General features: G+C 49.7%; 1 protein-coding gene across 1 annotated transcript in view; it reads right to left on the bottom strand.

The window, feature by feature from the left end:
• Positions 1-18054, bottom strand: part of Rnf213 (ring finger protein 213) — a 102453-nt gene that overhangs the window by 49225 nt on the left and 35174 nt on the right. The window contains exons 18-28 of the mRNA XM_059270763.1: positions 17037-17210; positions 16515-16661; positions 14253-14836; positions 13255-13420; positions 11786-12003; positions 10335-10475; positions 10059-10226; positions 8144-9299; positions 7367-7560; positions 7029-7184; positions 1339-4944 (exon numbers count right to left, since the gene is read on the bottom strand). Of these exons, the coding sequence (XP_059126746.1) occupies positions 1339-4944; positions 7029-7184; positions 7367-7560; positions 8144-9299; positions 10059-10226; positions 10335-10475; positions 11786-12003; positions 13255-13420; positions 14253-14836; positions 16515-16661; positions 17037-17210 (6710 nt within the window). The remainder of the gene's footprint in view (positions 1-1338; positions 4945-7028; positions 7185-7366; positions 7561-8143; positions 9300-10058; positions 10227-10334; positions 10476-11785; positions 12004-13254; positions 13421-14252; positions 14837-16514; positions 16662-17036; positions 17211-18054) is intronic.

Genomic DNA, 18054 nt, shown 5'->3' with positions numbered 1-18054 from the left:
TCACTTCTCATACACTGACTTCACGCTGTCCAATGGTGTTAGCCATTGGCCTCTCTTCCTCCTATCACAGCAGTTCTCAGGGGGACACACTCCACACTGCACACTCGAAGAGCCCTTGGGGTGTGCTGACACTTGAGCCCCGAGTTCTCACTCCTGGCCTGATCCCTGAGCTTCTGATTCCCTCATATCCAAACCCGATGCTCATTCCTGAACCTTCTGTGTTGCTAAGCAAGGCCCCTAGGCAGTTGGGAGGAATCCAGGGAGTGCCCTGTCACCAGATGCCCACACCCACTGCCCCTCCATGAAATCAGTAGTTAGCCTGTGCATCTGCACCCAACCACTTCTTTCTCTCTTCTTCATTTTTCATTCTTTTTCCATTTTTGTGTATGGGTGTTTTGCATACATGTGTGCCTGCACCCCCTGTGTGTCTGGTAGCTGTAGAGGTCAAAAGAAGGCATTGAATTCCCTGGAACTAGAGCTACAGCTGCTTATGACCTGTCATGTGGGTCCTGGGAATTGAACCAGGGTCCTTTGGAAGAGCAGCCAGTGCTTCTAACCATTGAACAATCTCTCCAACCACCCAAGCATTACTTTGTTTTTCAAAATCAAGGGTTCTCCATGTAGCCCTGGCTGTCCTGACACTCACTCTGTAGACATCTGCCTGCCTCTGCCTCTGGAGTGCAGGGTTAAATGTGTATGCCACCACACCGGACTTCCCATCACTTCTTGGTACCATCTGCCTCTCTGCTCTGACGGTCCTGGTCCTGAAGCTTCTAACTGGCCTGTTTGCCATGATGGTCTTCGGCCTCCTCACTACTGTCCTACTGCCACGGCCACTCCAGGCAGTCTCCTGCCGTGTTCCTCAAGGCAGGAGGGGTCAGGCTCCTTAGCAGAGCCACTGAGGACCATCTCAACCGCAGGACATAAAACTCACAGCTTGGAACCTCAAGCTCTACCCATGAATTCTTCCAGAGATCTTCAACCCCTTTGTCCTCTCATGTGCCCAGTCAGCTCTAAGGTGCCTCTTAAAAATCCCATCTGCCCTCCCCTCCACATCGCGTGCACAGCAGGCTTCCTGTGACGCTGACCCTAACTGCCTCAACACTGCCTCTCTAAGTTATACACACACACTGAAGCTACACACACACACACTGGCCAACACGAGAACGGTGGAAGGTGGGGTACCCTGACTCACCCACTGTGCTCAGAACATGAGGAGCCCAGTGTCAGCATGTCCATGTTACCTATAAGTCACCCCTGCCTGCTGCCTTAAATAACAGCTTGATTCCTGACCCTAGGAGCCTAGAGCAGAGGGTGAGGCTATGGGAAGACGGTCACCTCTGTGAAGACAGCCTGGCACTCCAGATGGGCCATGCGCAGGTGGGCCTGGAGGAAGTCTGCAAAGGAGTTGTGCTGCTGGTTGTAGTAATACTCCTGTGTCAGTTGCCTCGCGGTGAACGAGCCCAGTGAGGATCCACTCAGACGGACCACAGCGTCTGGTGTTGCACAATCCAGCAGGATGAACTTGGCCTCTTCAGACACCTTGTGGTACAGCTCCTCCGTCAGGTCCCTGGGGCCCTGCCTCTCCACAGCCTGCAGCACCACAGAGGCACAGGCATCAGAGTGGTAGCCGACGAAGACGTCTGCAGGACTGTACTTGTGTCTGGCAATGAACTGGTCAGCTTTCACATCTGCAAATTCACACGCCCACTGTTGCAGCTCACGCACAATGCCCTTCTGCCACTCCTCCAGTACGGTGTTGATGTCCAGGTAGTGCTTCTCCAGCCGGTTGATGAGGGGCACAGGGAACTGTTTGTACACCACATCTTTCTCTTCAATGACGATGAGTCGGAAGTCGGTGTGGACTCGGCATTTGACTCGATGGGTACCTAGTCCAAGGTCCACATACTTCTGGCCCCCAAGGTAGACGTAGTACTGGTTCAGAGCATCATACAGGCTCTCATACAGGTTCTGCAGGTTCAGCAGCACCACCATCTTCCCTGTCTCCATGCAGATCTTCACCCGGTTGATGTTCCTGCAGATCTGGGTGTATTCCTGGTCCTGGGGAAAGCTGGAGCCGAAAATGATCTCAGGTTGCTGACCCTCACTAAACAACGTCTGCTGTAGGATCTGCAGGGCCACATAGTTCCTGGTCAGCACGAGCAAGTACCGGGACTCGGTGCTGTCCAGCCCCCTGCTGGATGCCTGCAGACCACTGTAAATGTTCTGCTTGATCAGTTCCACGGTGCTGACTTCTTCCCTGTACCTGGCCTCGGGAAGACTGGCTGTAAAGATGTCCAGGGCCTGGATGTTGTCTTTCCCACTGAAGTTCCGAAGCACAGAGTGAGCGATGTCTCGTGGGGAAAGCCCCTGATTTGAAGCTTTGGCTTTGGCAAAGACCATCTTGATCAGGCTGTAATAGTCTCGAAGCCCAAAGAACTCCTTGTCCTGGGTCTGACACACTGTTTCATAGGCCTTGGCAAAGGGTGCAAAATACCCTCGGATTCGGTCCTGAACCAGCCTGTCCGAAGAGCAGATCCCCTCGGCGCTCTCTATGAGCTCCTTCTCGTTGGGGCTGCCACGTGACACAAAAATGCCCCGGTTCATCTTGGCAGGATCCAGAGCCCAGTTGGAAATGCCAACAAAGCCAACTTTTTTGTATGGGGCAGGATCGTCTTCAATGCACCCATCTTCCAGCAGGGGGTGCAGAGTCTTTAGGGGCATTTTGGGTGAATCTTCTGCCAGCCCAACCTCGTCCAGCACCACCACAGAGACATACTGCTGCAGGTCCTTGCCCTGCTGGAATCGAGCACACTGCTTGAAGGTGCCGATGATGCCTTGGGGGGTGGAGTGGGGGCTGCACTGGAACGACACCAGGTGGACCTGCTTCAGGCAGCGGAAGAGGTCACAGAAGGCTGACTGCCCTTGCATGGCATCTGCTACAATGATCTTGGCAAGGGATTTGGAGCTGCCGGGCTTCCCTACCAGGAAAAGGGGGATCTTAAGCTCAATGCAGATCACCATCATGAAGACATTCTCCTTCAAAGCCAAGTTCCGGGCTATGTTTGTCCGTATGGGTGCCCCCCTCAGAAAAAAATCCTGTGCGTGAGTGATCTCATCAAGAATGACCTTGCTGTCATTGTATGGTTCTGGAAAGCACTTGCCAATGGCTCTCCGGTAGGGTGCTTTCTCTTCTAAAGAGGCATGGTAACACACCCCAGTGGCCATTACCAGGGACCAGAGAACAGGCTTTCTCTCAAAAGTATGTTTGCCGTCACTGGATTCGTGGAGAAAGTCATCCAGCTTGTTCAAGAGCATCTCACTGTGGTCGTGAAACCATCTGAAAACTTTCACACAGCGCTCCACATCCCGGAGGCTGACGAAGCCACATTCATTCTCCCTCTTCCTCATGAACCTCTGAGAGGCAGAGAGCACACGTGCAATCACACAAGCATCAGATTCATCTACCGTGATAGAGTCCACCAGTCTCTGCACGATCTGCTGGATGTAGAGCTCTTCAGCAGAGTCATTCAGCTGTCCAAAGTCCCACACCAAAGGAATGAGGCTTGGAGGCAGAGCGTGGACTCGATACACCAGCTGCCGCAGCGGGATGGAACCCAGCCTGTCTGCTGTCTCCTCTGCACTCACCCTATATCCCAAACCTGCAGACTCCAGGCGGAGGATCATCTCCTGGGAGTGCTTCCGGTAAGGGTTGCAAGCAGCAATGATATGCAGGCCGGAATCCTCCTTTAGGCACTCACCACCCACTGTTCTATCACACAGGACCTCTTTGATACAGCTTACGGCTTCTGTTGTGTTGGCTTCGTCAAAGAACAAGATGGTATCCAACTTGTGTTGGACCTTATTGGAGAAGGCTGTGCGCTCAGCAACCTTGACTCTGGAGTAGATCATGGATGGAGTTGTTCCTCCATGGACCTTCACCAACTTCATAGTTTCTGCCTCAACACTACCACGCTTGAGGTCACTAAGGAATTTGATGAGCCTGGTTTTCCCGCAGCCTGTCTCTCCCATGATGATAACTGGGATCCCACACCGAAACCGCATCTCAATGGCCAGGATCTTAAGCATATTGTCCGTTGTAAGTTCGTACGTTTCATCAGGGTCAATGGGCCACTCAATCCCTAGAGCCAGGCAGAGTCTTTCAATCTTCTCATGTCTGGGCAAGTGATCAAAGTTGATATTGAAGGGTACTCTCTGAAGTTTCAGCCCTAGAAACAGTTCCTCTGTCATGACATTCTTCTTGATGACTTTCCCATTCGAGGGATTGATGGCATCAACATAGCCATTGTTGTTGGGCTGCAAGTGAAAACCTATGAATGTCATGGTCATGCGGTCACCATTGAAGAAAACATATGGATGGGGCTCTGACTCCCATCTCTTTCGAAGAGAGAAGGGAGCTAGGTCTTCTTCAGCAATTCCGTCCAGGGTGACCAGGTGCTTACCTGGGCTTTGGTCTGAAGTGTGAAGACTTGGAGTGGCAAAATCTCTCGCCATTAAGATCATGAAGGTTACCACAAAGTTCTTGAAGCCCCTGAGTGTATCTCCAGTAAAAGCCGAGTTGCAGAAGACAGAAGCCTCACAGTCCTTGAGCTGACAGTTCAGAAAGCAAGCGAAGTTCCGAAGCTCAGCCCAGGAAGGGTTTACCACTCCACAGTAAATCAGGAAGTGCTGCAGGCACTCCTCAGGTGAGCCTTCCACAGAGTCTTCTTTGTACCGAAATGTGTCCAGGTTCTGGTTTTGGTGGAACCGTTTTAAATACTGGTAAGGTCTTTGGAAAGCTTCACTGCTGAACTCCATTGGGTCCATCCCAGGTTCTCTGTGGCTCCCCTTGGGAGTCAGCTCCATGTCTATCACTTCCTTGGGAGGACGACAGGTAACTTTGGGGAAGATATCAAGAAACTTGAATGGAGGTGCACGTGCATTCTGCAAAGAGGAAACACATGATCACTCAACTTCTTAAATGCTGCCTTTGTGTTTTAACTCTCCAGGTCTACACTGTATTTTTAACTTGTCTCCACAGGCTGGCAACTTTTGCCTGCTGAGGTTTTAGAGAACTGAATTAGAAGACACATTCTTAACAAGGAAGCATTTTCTAACACAACTCTGGAACTTGTGTCTTCACAACGTACATACAACTGTGTGTAGGGGTGAGTGCCAAACCTGTTTAAGTACTCAGGTCCAAGAGGAACACATCTTCTCTGTACTGGGGTTATAGAATTAATATGCCTTCCCAGTGAGAAGTCACTTCACACACCTGGACATTAAAAAAGGAGAAAGCTCCTTCCTATACACGTGTGTCTGGCTCTGGCTAGTGCTCAAAGAGGAATCAGCCCCCAGTAGCAGACTTTACTAGCTTATTATATACATCTAGGCTTCTACACCCCACACATGCTGTGGTCCTTCCATCTTCAAGTCCCAGTCCCAGGCTGTCCTTTGAACAATTTGAACAGAGAGGGGAGGCTGCACGTCTGATCACTGGGGCAGAGGTGACATTGTCAGAATTATTTCTTACGTACACCAGTGCTGTTCTTTTTGAATAGTTGTTACCCAGGGTCATCCTGCCCACCTGGCAGAATTAGGCTTTCCTGATGAGAGCACAGGGGACTTAGTGGTGGTTGTGACCCTGATGCACTGCCCGCTTGAGTTTTTTATAAGGGGATGGAATAAAGGCCAGTTGTTAATCAGGGTTGTCCCCATTTGTTATGGGAGGTCAATCTCAGTGACTGAACATTCTCAGCAACCCTACACTTTAGTTAGTGTGGAGAATTTCCTTTCCTACAGTTTCTACCAAGCATGGTTAGTACTGTATCTCCCGGTCATATTGGAGACAGTGCTTCTTTAGCTAAATTCTATTTTGTGTAACTGGCTATTTCCTAAGCAAGTTTACCAGTAAATCCCTATAGCATTGATTTTACTTCAAGTTTATCCTGAACTACTGAGAGAGGGCAGCTCTCAACAGAATCCATTTTGGCTGCAAGCCTGAGGTACAACCTTGTCCCTCAGGACCACAGCATCTGTGTGCTGATGCTGAGGGAACACTGGTCTCAGTCAGGTGATTTCTCAGCCCCAGCTGACCAGCATTGTCCACGCAAAGCAAAGTGTTCATGTTAGTGGTTCTGGTCTCTTGTTATTCAGTCAATTCTTCAGTCCCAGCTGACTGGAAACAAAACATGACTCAGTCAGCCCTGAATGAGCCTTTCTTCCCTCTACACTTCCCAAGCCACGCCTCTACCGTCCCTGCTGCTCTCTGCATGCTAATCTTAAAGCTCCCAGATAATTAACAGTGCTCTGAGCTCTGAGCTCTGAGCTCTGAGTGGCTCAGAGCTCAAATGTCACCACAATTCTCTCCAAAACACATGGTCAGGTCTGTCACAGCAATAGCCCAGGAACTGGTACCAATGTCTGGCCTAGTCAGCATTTATGTTGCTGAGATAAAACACCATGACCAAAAGATACTTGAGGAGGAAAGGGCTTCTTTCATTTACAGCTTTTACTATACACTCCATTCCTGAGGAAAGTTAGGGCAGGACCTCAAGAGAGGAATATGGAGGCAGGAACTGAAGCAGAAGCCACGGAGGAACACTGCTTACTGGTTTGCTCTCCAGGGTTAGCTCAGGCTGCTTTCCTGTGTCGTCCAGAACCACAGGCCTCCAGGTCAGACTGCTACCCCGCCCCAGCCATGGACTCTGCCCAGCTGAATGCCCCACAAACTGGCCTAGAGGCAATCTTCACATTTTTGGTTTTTTTTTTTGCTTCTCTGTTTAGCTCTGGCTGGCCTTGAACTCACTGAGATCCACCTGCCCCTTCCTCACAAATGCTGGGATTAAAGGCTTCTGCCACCACTGCCCAGTCTGAGCACCACCCAGCAACTTTACAGGCCATCTCCTGAAGGGATCTTCTCAATTGTGGTTCCCCTTCTCAGATAACAGGTTTCTACCAGGTTGACAGAAACAAACCAGGACAAGGTGTGCTTCACAAGTCCTTATGTCGTCTGTCTCCATACGCACCAGTTTAGAAGACCTCTTTGGCTGGACTGAGGGCTCTTGTGAGATTTCAACAACATATAAATGGCACGGGTTCCGAAGCCACATTTTCCCATTTATATCCATTAGGTACTGCAAAACGAGGAGTTTGAAAAGGAAGACAGGAATCCCAGTCCGAACCTACAGCAGGAGACACAGGTTTGTGAGTGTGTAGGATAGCGATTGCTCGCACTCTGAGGACTGGCTTGTTCGCCCCTTGACAGGATGCAGTTGATCAGGAAGGCGTGAGGAGGGAGGAGGCAGTCAGGACATGGGAACCTGTCCTCCTCGAGGTCATTGGGTAGTGATGCCAGGACACTTACTGAAGTGCTCACATCAATGTGGAATATCATAGGCGTCTTCTGATAGTTCCTCTTCAAGAATGGCAGGAGGGAGCTCAGGACTTGGTTCTCATCTACATGAGGGTCTGTCAATCTAATAATTTTTAAAGGCACCTTTTCATCCTCTAGCTTTATTTTCAGGATTTTGTGCAATCTGTTCACATAGAGTGACTTTCCTGCAATGTGAACATATAGAGATTAGAATCTACAGACGGAGAGAAAGACACTGGAGACGCCGTGGAAGCTACTCTTTGTTTAATTCGGACAGATGCAATGGGCCATCACTGCCTACTGGCTTTGTGTCCCTGGAGTCCCTGGGTTCCCTGTCTACCACCCATTGACCACTGTCGCCTCTCCGTGCTACTGGTGCTGCACCTAAGTCAAGAAGACAGGAGCAGGAGCGTGAGGACAAACTCTCTCCCACCTAAGAGTGTGGTGCAGGGAAGAGGGGACGGGATGGAAGGAAACAGACAGCAACCAAAGGATCATCTGTTTCTTCTCAGCCACAACCAACATAGACGGCAGGGGTCAGAAGTTTACGAGGGGTCCAACTGCAGAAAGTCTCCAGAGGGCAGGGAACGGGGCTCTCGGGAACTGCCCAGTTTCCAAAACTAGGCGAGAAAGGATACTGGTCTACAGCTAAAGAGGAGCCAGATGCCTGAAGAAGGGCTTCATCTGAGTCTCCCCTGCTGGAGGAGGAAATGTCACTGGGCAGGGTTTGGTAAAGGGGACCTCTCTACCCCCAGGTACTTTCATTACCAACACCAGCTCTTTCAGAGGTCACGATCCCAACACACATCCTGTCTCTGAATACAGTCGCTGCTGACGGGGTCTGCTCTGGGACCTGATAATGGTTCTGCAGGTAGGCCTGGATGTCCGGCAGTGGGGCCTGGGGAACCAGGGGGACTTTGTGCTGGCTGAAGGTGGAGGGGAGGTAGCAGTGCTCCCGGGCAGCATCACAGACTATCACCAACTGGTAGTCTTCACGGTGGCACTGTGTGCACAGGTCCCGGAAAAGCTCCTCTGCCCGGCAGCCCACTTCATAACTCAGCTGGTCTGCGAACAGCAAGCTGTAGACCTTGTCTTCCTGGGAGCCCAGTGTGAGGCAGCGTCTCAGGAGCAGTTCCACCTCCTCCACTGTGGTCCCCGGGGTGCAGAGCAATACCTCATCGAAGGTTGGCAGAGGCTGCCTGGGGGCCTGCATATAGATGGCCAGTGCGGCCAGCAACACCTCAGAGTGACCGCACAACACCAGGTTAGGCTGGCCAACCTGCAGGCCTTTGGGGAGTGGCCGCTTCACAGGACAGTCCCCCAGTGTGGCCAGCTGGGCCAGGCAGCTGCCCAGGGCATCCAGGTCCAGGCAGTCGGGCAGGAAGGCACTCATGCACACTATGGATTGGTCCATGAGAACCTGAAGCTTGCCCACTAAGCTGGACTCAGAAAGTAGCTGCAGAGGCAGATTTTTCACAACCTCCCTCAGGCAGTGTCTGGCAGCACTGCTTTCACAGGACCCGGTGGCTTCTAAGATGTCACGTACAGTGCAGTTGTTTTTGATGAAGGACAGCATCATGAGGGCAGCTTCGCTGGGTATGCATTTCCCGAGCTCACTGCTCAGGTAGACCAGCTGCTCAGCTGTGTAGAAGTTGAGGTAAAAGTGTTTGGCTCTCTTCTGAGTGACTACTGCTTTCCAGTTGTCTAGGAAGTCCTCCATCTGCCTGCAGAGGGCTCCCAGGAGCTCGATGATATCACCACTCTCTTTCAACTGGTTCACCAGCTCCAAGCCAAAGTCCATGCGGATGGAGATGCCCTGCCTGGGGCAACAGTAGACCTCAGCAGTCCAAGTCCTGAAGAGCATGTTGCCTGCACAGTGCAGGTTTATAAAGGCATGCACAAGCCGCTGCATGCTGCTGAAGACCTGGGGGAAAGGGAGCCATGAAGCCAAGGGAAGACACATGGACCTACACACGCTGACCCGCTTCCAGGTCCAAGATCTTAGACTTCTATTACTGACTCATTGGAGCACACTTCACAGAAATCTACCTAATACTCATTATACAACAGCTATTCCTTCGATAGTTAAACAGTAAGCTTAATAAGAGGCCTCCCTTCTTTTTTTCTTTTTGGTTTTTTGAGACAGGGTTTCACTATGTGGCTCTGACTGTCCTTGAGTTCCCTGTGGAATCAGACTGGCCTGATCCCCCTGCCTCTGCCTCCTGAGTGCTGGAATTAAAGGTGTGTGTACCACCATGTCCAAGGAAAGAAAAAGGATGTCAATATAAAGACTACACACACAAAAGCAGGGTCTCATGTTACCAGGCTTTCCTCAACAGGAACATAATACATATTTGCTAGTTTATAGAGGCAGCAAAGTGACTGTTTCTAAGAATACCTCGTGGTCATCTCTTCTCCACAGCTGGTGACAGTTCCTCCTGAGGCTCTTGGGGAGGACCTGCTGCTCTCAGGTCTGTCCTATTTCAGATACTTCTCTGGGGTTGTGGTTTGGGGTGCCATGCACCCTGCAGACCCATTAGCATCACCCTCTAGGTATCAGAGCAAAGCTCTGTGTCAACCAAAAGCCAACGCAGACCCTCTCCACAACTCAGTGAGGAAAGTGGCTGGCCCAGCTTGAGGCCAGAGTGGCCTTGTGGGGAGCAGCACAAACCCAAAGGCTCACCTCAGAAAACTTCTCCACTTCCACATTGCTGCTGTGGTCTTTCTTGCCAGACATTAGCATAAGCTTATTTAAAAGCTCCTTCAGCTCCTCTGTGGAGTAGGTGCGGAGCCCCTCTCGGGCACCATGGTCGTCAGGGAGAAGAAGGTGTAGGACGGTGTCTGGGGAAATCTGGGAGGCAATGCACACTGGCAAGTTAGTTTCTGGTGCAGAGTCCCATGACTTTATAGCAAGACCTCAGGGCCATGCAAAACTGCACCAGGACTTTGGGAGGCTCACCTTCTGACCACCTTTGGGTGCCTCAATAACATAGATGCCTCTGTTGTTGATAGCTGTGGCCAGGGACAGAGACGAGAGCTCCACAGATCCATGGCTTTCCTTCACTGTCTTCAGCCACTCCAAATTTCGGGCAGAATCTTGCTATTTGGAACAGAAGCAGGAAACAGGCTGGAGTAAGCAGCCATTTTCCATTGCCACCCTCCACCTCTGCTCTTGCTGGGGTACAGCTGCCCCCCCCCCCAGCACTCATGCTCTGTCTCGTTCCTCGGGGTCCTCTCACTCAGCATATTTTCAGTCATGCTTCCACTGCTTTCCGTGAAGCCCTAGCTGGCAGGTGTAGGGGAATTGGAAATATTTGTAGGTGAGTGGGGAACAGCCACACACCCATTGCCAAGAGCTTACCACCCCCACAGTGAGATAACAGAAAGAGTGGCATGGAGCCCTGGGCTGTTTTTGTTTTGTTTTGTTTGTTTAATTTCTTATTTGGAACCAGGCATGGTGCCGTATACCTTTAATCCCGGCACTTGAGAGGAAGAAGCAGGCGGATCTCTGTGAGTTCGACGCCAGCCTGCTCTCAAAGATCTACCTGCCTCTGCCACCTGAGTTCTGGGATTAAAGGTGTGAACCACACCAGACTTGGTTTTTAAAAAATTTATTTTGTGTGTATAAGTATTTGCCTCATGTATGTATATGTACAGTGTGAGTGCCTGGTGCCATGAGAGGCCAGAAGAGGATGTTGTACCCCTGGAATGGAGCAATGGAAGGTTGTGAGCCACTGTGTAGGTGCTGGGAACCAAATCTGGGGCCTCTGCTAAATCAGCAAGTGTGCTTAACTGCTGAGCCACGCCGATTTCAGGGTTCTGAGGTGACCAGAGTAAGGAAAACATGCACTACAGCTGTCATTTGGATGTGAGCTTTTCACAGAAAGTTTGCAAACCTCCCTCTGTATGCATTCCACTTCCTCTTCAGTCCTGAGGCCATGCCAGAACGTGAGACAGTATCTCAATTCGATGGAAAGTTAGGAAAGCAAAATCAGACCCCAGTACGGAAGGTTTGTGTCTGTGTATGAGTGTGTGTACACTAGTACATTGTTGTGTGCAGGTGTGTGTGCATGTCTACAGACATGGTCATGGAGGCCAGAGGACAATCTCAGTGGTTGTTCCTCAAATGCCGATCATGGGAAATGCTCAAAGTAATAATAGAACAAAATGAGAATGACCATTTAGAGAAACCCACAGGCAAGATTTCACAATGTTTTCTTCTATGCTTCATGTGGCAGAGACCCTCCGTTTCCACAATGACATTTTGTCCATGCCTTCCTGACTCAAGACAGAGAAGACATCTGTCTTGGGGTCTGTCATGAAGCAGCGACATCAGTGGTGGCCTTGCCCTTGGGGTCACTGACAGTCAGCTATTACACTTAATCTGCCTTGGATCCTGAGTAGACTCACCAGCTTACTGGGCAGGTGCTGGTCATTGTCCAGGGCCCTCCAGAGTTCCTGCAGATGATACATGAACTCATGGAAATCTGCATCTGAGTCCATCTTGTACAGCAGGGAAGCATAGCCCTGCACGGCATCATGGAAACAGGCCACCCGGTCCACGTCGATGTCGTTCTCCCCCGCCGAGATGGAGGCCAGGTCCACAAACACCTTGAGTTCATTGATGTCTTGAGAGGAGCAGAGGGGAGGTCAGCACATGGCCATGCTGAATTTGGGGCAGTAATCCTAAGTGAAGCTATAATCGGACACCAAGCTAATGTCTTGGTTTGACCCGCTTCCTGTTTTTGCTAAGAATGTGAAAATATCATCTATTGACTGAAATCTTAACCTTTACCAGACAACAGTGTCCCAGGCATCATACTAGGCTTGCTGTGCACCTTATAGCCTTGAATCTACTACAGAACATCACTTAAACCACCTAAATATGGAGACCTAGGCTCAGCTAGAAGAATATGTGGATAGTGGGAAAACTGAGATAGCTCTCCACAGGCCTCTGACCACTCAACAGACATGCACGGAAAACCTTCATGGGGAACTACAGAACACCCCTCTGGGAAAGTGTCCTGTGGAAGAAAAGGTTAAATGGGGAGGGGAATCTGGAGCAATGGCTCAGTGGTTAAGAGCACTGGCTGCTCTTCAAGAGGATCCAGGTTCAATTCCCAGCACTCACATAAGAATTCACAACCATCTGAAATTCCAGCTCCAGGGGATCTAACAACTTTTTCTTGCCTTCTGGGTACCAGGGATGTGAAGGTGCACAGATACACATGCAGGAAAAACACCCATACACAAAAAATAAAAATAAAATTATTTAATTAAAAAAATAAAAAGACACTGGGCAGTGGTGGTGTTATGCCTTTAATCCCACCACTTGGGAGGCAGAGGCAGGCATATCTCTGTGAGTTCAAGGCCAACCAGGTCTACAGAGCGAGTTCCAGAACAGCTAGGACTGTTATATAGAGAAACTTGGTCTTGGAAAAACCAAAAATAAATAAATAAATAAATAAATAAATAAATAAATAAATAAAATAGAAAAAAACCAAAAAGGGTGCTGTGATGGCTCAGGGTTAAGAGCAATTGTTGGCCTTACAGGGGATCTAACACTATTAACATGCAAAACAATAAAATAAAATAAAAAGGCTATAAAGGAGGCTGGGTTTGTACAAAATGACCTTCAGCTATTCACAGCAAGCAGCCATAGTATACAGGGAGTGACAAAGGAAAGTTTCTACACATGACCTGAGAGACGTCATTGGAATAAAATAACCCCCCAGTGAATGAGACAGACTCTGCCCTTTGCCTCAAGAAGGCAAGGAGCAACTTTCCTGGCCTTAGTACAGCCTCGAGTACCAGAACCTCACAGAGGACCATCTGGCGCCCCCTGCAGGACCCAGGCAAGCCTAAGGGGCTGGCCATACCTTCCAGGGCCTCATGCAGCCAGTCCACAAGCTCCACCTGCCTGGAGAGTTCCTCCAGGCAGCGGTGGCGGGGCTCACTGATGTCTTGGAGCAGCTTCTTGGCCTGGATGAACTCTGGGCTGATCTGCTTCAGTTTCTCATGACGAAAGCTGTCAAAGGAATCTGCCTGGAAGACGAAGTTCAGTATGTAGTGGCACTACTTAGCCAAGCCTAGTCTTCAGGCAGCCACCACCCACAGCAAGAGCAAGGCTCACTTCATGGAGGACAATCCTCCACTGTTTGTCCACCTCCTGCTCGCCCTACACCTCCCACTCCACACCAAAGCTTACATGGTCTCTGAAATCTGTTCCTCGCCATAGCACTACAAGATCTCTCTCTGTATATATATTTTTCTATTTTACTGGTCACAGAACAGGCCCAAAGGCGACTACGATGGCACATATCTCTTATTTTAGCACTTAGAGGAAGAGGCAAGTGGATCTCTTGTGAGTTCAAGGCCAGCCTGGTCTACAGAGCAACAGCCAGGACACAGAGAAACCCTGTCTCAAAATGGAAACTAAAGACTTCCCATCTTAGCTGCCATGGGTGATGGGTCACTTGCTGCTGCCTAGACCTGCAACTGCCTCTGGGACAGGTGGCCTTCCTTCATTCTGAGATCAGAGCCCTTATTAAAGAACATGGCAAAAGAGGTCATGAATTTGAAAGACAGCTAAGAAGTACACAGGAGAATTTGAAAAGGGGAGAAATGAGTAATAATAAATCTCAAAAATAAAAAAAAAAAAATGTGGCCTCCTCTTCTTGAACTGCTGATCCCCTGACAGATGGATGGCCTGAAACTCACTGGCTCAGGAGCTACCATGTTACTCAAGAAGAAAGCTTTGCTGTCCATCTGCTTCCCATCCCCCACACCACCCATCCCCACCCCAAGTCAGAAGCCCTCGAGCCCTCAAGAACACTCAGGTTGGCCTCACCCTCAGGAGAACCAGCAAACCACTTACGAAGTTTAACAACGTGTCAAGAACACTGAAGTCACCAGTCACGCCCAAAGTGCTTCGGACCTGAAAGATGACCTTGGCAGAGCTGACGGCCTGGTGCAGGCTATGGTATTCTTTGATCTGCCCAACGCGCTCTGAGATCCAACCTTTTTGGTCCTGGGGATCCACGGTGCACATGGACTTTAGGTCAACAGTCAGTTCATCATATTTATCTATAAAGTCTCTGAAGATGTCATCAACTTCAGCAAAGGTGATCTCTCCGGACTTCACGTTCTCATACAGCCTGTGGAATTTCTCGTAGCAGGGGTAGTACAGGCATTCACAGGCGTCTGGGAGCAAAAGCTTCAACTCTCTGTGGTCCTGACTCAGAGTACTCAGCGACTCTGCCATCTCTTGCCAGAAAACTTGGAAGATGTGGCTGTCTTTTAGGGAGTCTAGCTTGCTTGCAATTTCTCGGATCTCAGGGCACAAGAAGTAATGTGTCTTCCTTTTGGGGGATGAGGAGCCAGGTAGCTTTATCACAGCTTCATTGAGTTTCTTATTGCTGAGGTCTTGAGAGTGTATTGCTTCAATATTTCCAAACTCCACTATGGAAACCAGAATGAAAGGTTGGGTGTTAAGCCTCTTTTCTTGTATTTCATACCCCCTTTCCCTTAATATTTTTTAGATAGGGTTTCTCTGTGTGCTCCTGGCTGTCCTAGAACTCACTTTATAGACCAGCTGCCTCTGCCTCTCTTACTGGGTTAAAGATATGTGCCACCACTGCCTGGCATCACTTCTCTTTCTTAGTGAGGGTAGGAAGATCTGAACATGTAGCCGGGCTACCCTTCAACTAATTATCCTCCTGCCTCAACCTCCTAATGGCTGGGCTTGTGGACCTGTACCAGCATGGGCAGGACTAGAGTTCTTTCTTCGGCCCTGGGGACAGAACCTACTGCCCTACAGCATTAGACAAGTGCTCTGCTACCAACTCGGCCCTCCCCTTCTCCAGTCGCTTCTCTAAGAAAACTCAATACTAACATTTGGGTTATTTTCTCCAGAAAACACGCATCTTTCCTCCCTCCCACCCTAGCTTTGTTGGTTTTCACAAGAAGGAAAACATTGTAAACTCCGGGTACGAGGTCAGTTGGAAAACATGCACCTATTTCTCATTCCCTTCTAAAGCTCACACTAATTATAAAATAGAAATTGTATCTTTAAAGTCAGAAACTGGCCAGAGGCAGATGGATCTCTGTGAGTCTGGGGGTAGCCTGATCTACAGAGCATCCAGTGAGGGCAAATAAGTCACACACAAAGAAGCAGTAACCAGGACTGCCCCAGGCTTCCCAGCAGCACCAGAGAGATGGCCAGGAGTGACACTCGGTTCCTAGGGCTGTGACTTACAACCTTCCCTCTGTTCCCAGATGAGCAATGCACGAGAACTGGGGCAGACGTGCATCCACTCAGACGGTGAGCTCCTCCGTCTCCATCTCAGGAAGGTAACTAAGCTGTGAGTGTCAAATACCGAGTCAGGGCAAGAGGACGGGGACATCGATGGGAACGCACTTAGGAGGAGCCACAGATGAACCGGCAGGGTGAAGAGCAAGCCCAGCGCTCCCTCACCCATCTAGTGATGATGAGGATGAGGGACCCCATCTTGGGAGTCAACAGATAGTTGTAGCACATAAAAACCAGAGAGATGCTGGCAGGCACGGACGTGGAGAGAGAGGTGATGCTGATTCCCTCTGGCAAACACAAGTGAACTTGGATTAAATTTTTTTGATCCCTGGAACCCATATAAATGTCAGGTGACTATGGCAGCCTGACTGTATTTCTAGCCTGGGAGGCAGGGATGGAGGAATCCCCAGAGCAAACTGGCTAGCAAAGCTAGACACATCAGCAAGCTCTGGGTTTGATTGAGAGAACCTGTCTCACTGAATAAGGTGGAAAAAGGTGATGGTAGCACACACCTTTGACCCCAGTGCTGGAGAGGCAGAGGCAGGAGGATATCTTTCAGTTCCAGGCCAGCCTAGTCCACAGAGGACAGTCAGGACTGTTACATAGAGACACCCTGTCTCAACAATAACAGCAACAACAACATGAATAAGGTGAAAGAGGTCTCAAGAACGCATCCCATATCTACCCTGGGCCTCCATAAACACACTCACAGACATATACTTATGTGCCCACCCCAGCGCTGCCCCTATGCCCACCTGCCCTGCACCTTCCTCGGCCCCTCCCCAAGACCTCTCAGTTCTTCAGTACCACTCCTGGGTGCCCACCCACCTTGCACAAGGTGTTTCACTCTCCCAAACTGCCTCAGGAGACTCTCCACGTATCTCTTCTCTCGCTTGAGGAACCGCAGATCATCCTTTCTCCTGTCCAGCAAGTCCTTCAAATCACAGGCCTTTTGGAGTGGCAGCCGTATTCCATCTGAAAAGCAACTTGACAGCTCACACAATCCCGCTTGCCTTCCATGTAGCTGCTTTCTGCTGCCCTGCTCTGCACATGCTCCATGGTCAGGGCAATAAGGAGGGACCAGGAAGACGCCGGCTCAGCCAGTCTATGAGGACGGTGGAGCCATGTACTTGGCAGCATGGAACAGAGCAAGCTCTTATTGCCCTCATTCTACTGCTTTCTCAGGATATTCCTCAGAATAATAAACCACAGCTTCTCAACTTGCTGACAAGAACCCCTGGCGGTTACAAAGCCCAGAAACACATCCTGCCTGCAAAATGCCATATCCAAGCTTTCTCCCTCTTGAAGTGGCTCAGCAGCCTGAAGGTGGTATCTCAACTTCATACTTACTTAAGTTCCAGATTTCAACAAACTGATTCCTGTGCTCAAGGATCAACTCCAGCTGCCCAACCATAATGGTGCCGTTCTCAAGTTCCTCGGCAACCTTTTGGAACACAGACTCAGCCGTGGCCATCAGCTGCTTGCCTTCCCCTGTGATGTATTCTAAGATTTTCTCATTGGTTCCTGATCAGAGAGAGAGCACATAGGTCAGAGCCTGGGTCTGCTGACCCCATCAGTTCCCACCACGCATCCCTGATGACTCTTCATGGTACAGCAGCAGTCGGGCAATGTTTTCATGTGACACACTTGACTAGTGCAGGGCTTCAGGTTCACACGTCCTGCCCATCATGCCCTGCGGTAGTGTACTGTGTGAAACTGACAATCAATTTAGATGGCAAGATTTTGAATATACTTACTTTTAACCGTCAGAAAAATCTCTCTACTGGTATCATTAGATTTGTGTTAAGAGCATGTTTATCTGTATCATCGAAAACAAAGTAGCCTTATCCATCATTGTAAATCATAAAACAACTGGGCATAGTGGCACATGCCTTTAATCCCAGTACTTTGGAGGCAGAGACAAGCAGATCTGTTAGTTCAAGCCACCCTGGTCTACACAGCAAACTCTAGACCAGGCAAGGCTACATGGTGAGACTCAGTCTCAGACAAACAACAACACATGAAGAACTGAGATGCTAAAGAGACCCTGGTGGCTCCGCACATGGAAATTATTCCATGATGCAAACAGAACTCAGCTATTGAGCAATAGGAAGACGGGGGGAGCTTCAAATGCAAATCGCTGTGAAACAGTCAGTCTAAGGCCACACTTGTTAGAGATTCCAATTATGGGACCATCCAGAAAACAAACTACAGGGCAGGGAGTAAAGGAGAGGGCCGCAGATCCTCAGGGCACTGAGTTCATTGTGCTGACTGTGATGCCCAAGCATGCCATCATACATCTATTAAAACCTAGAGAACACTTACAAACCCAGACTTAACAGTATGCCAACACCGACCAGCTCACACA

Source organism: Peromyscus eremicus, chromosome 8a (genome assembly GCF_949786415.1).
Source record: "Peromyscus eremicus chromosome 8a, PerEre_H2_v1, whole genome shotgun sequence".
In the NCBI taxonomy this organism is placed as follows: Eukaryota; Metazoa; Chordata; class Mammalia; order Rodentia; family Cricetidae; genus Peromyscus; species Peromyscus eremicus.
The sequence above is the reverse complement of the archived record's forward strand: the minus strand, read 5'-3'. Positions and strand labels throughout refer to the sequence as shown.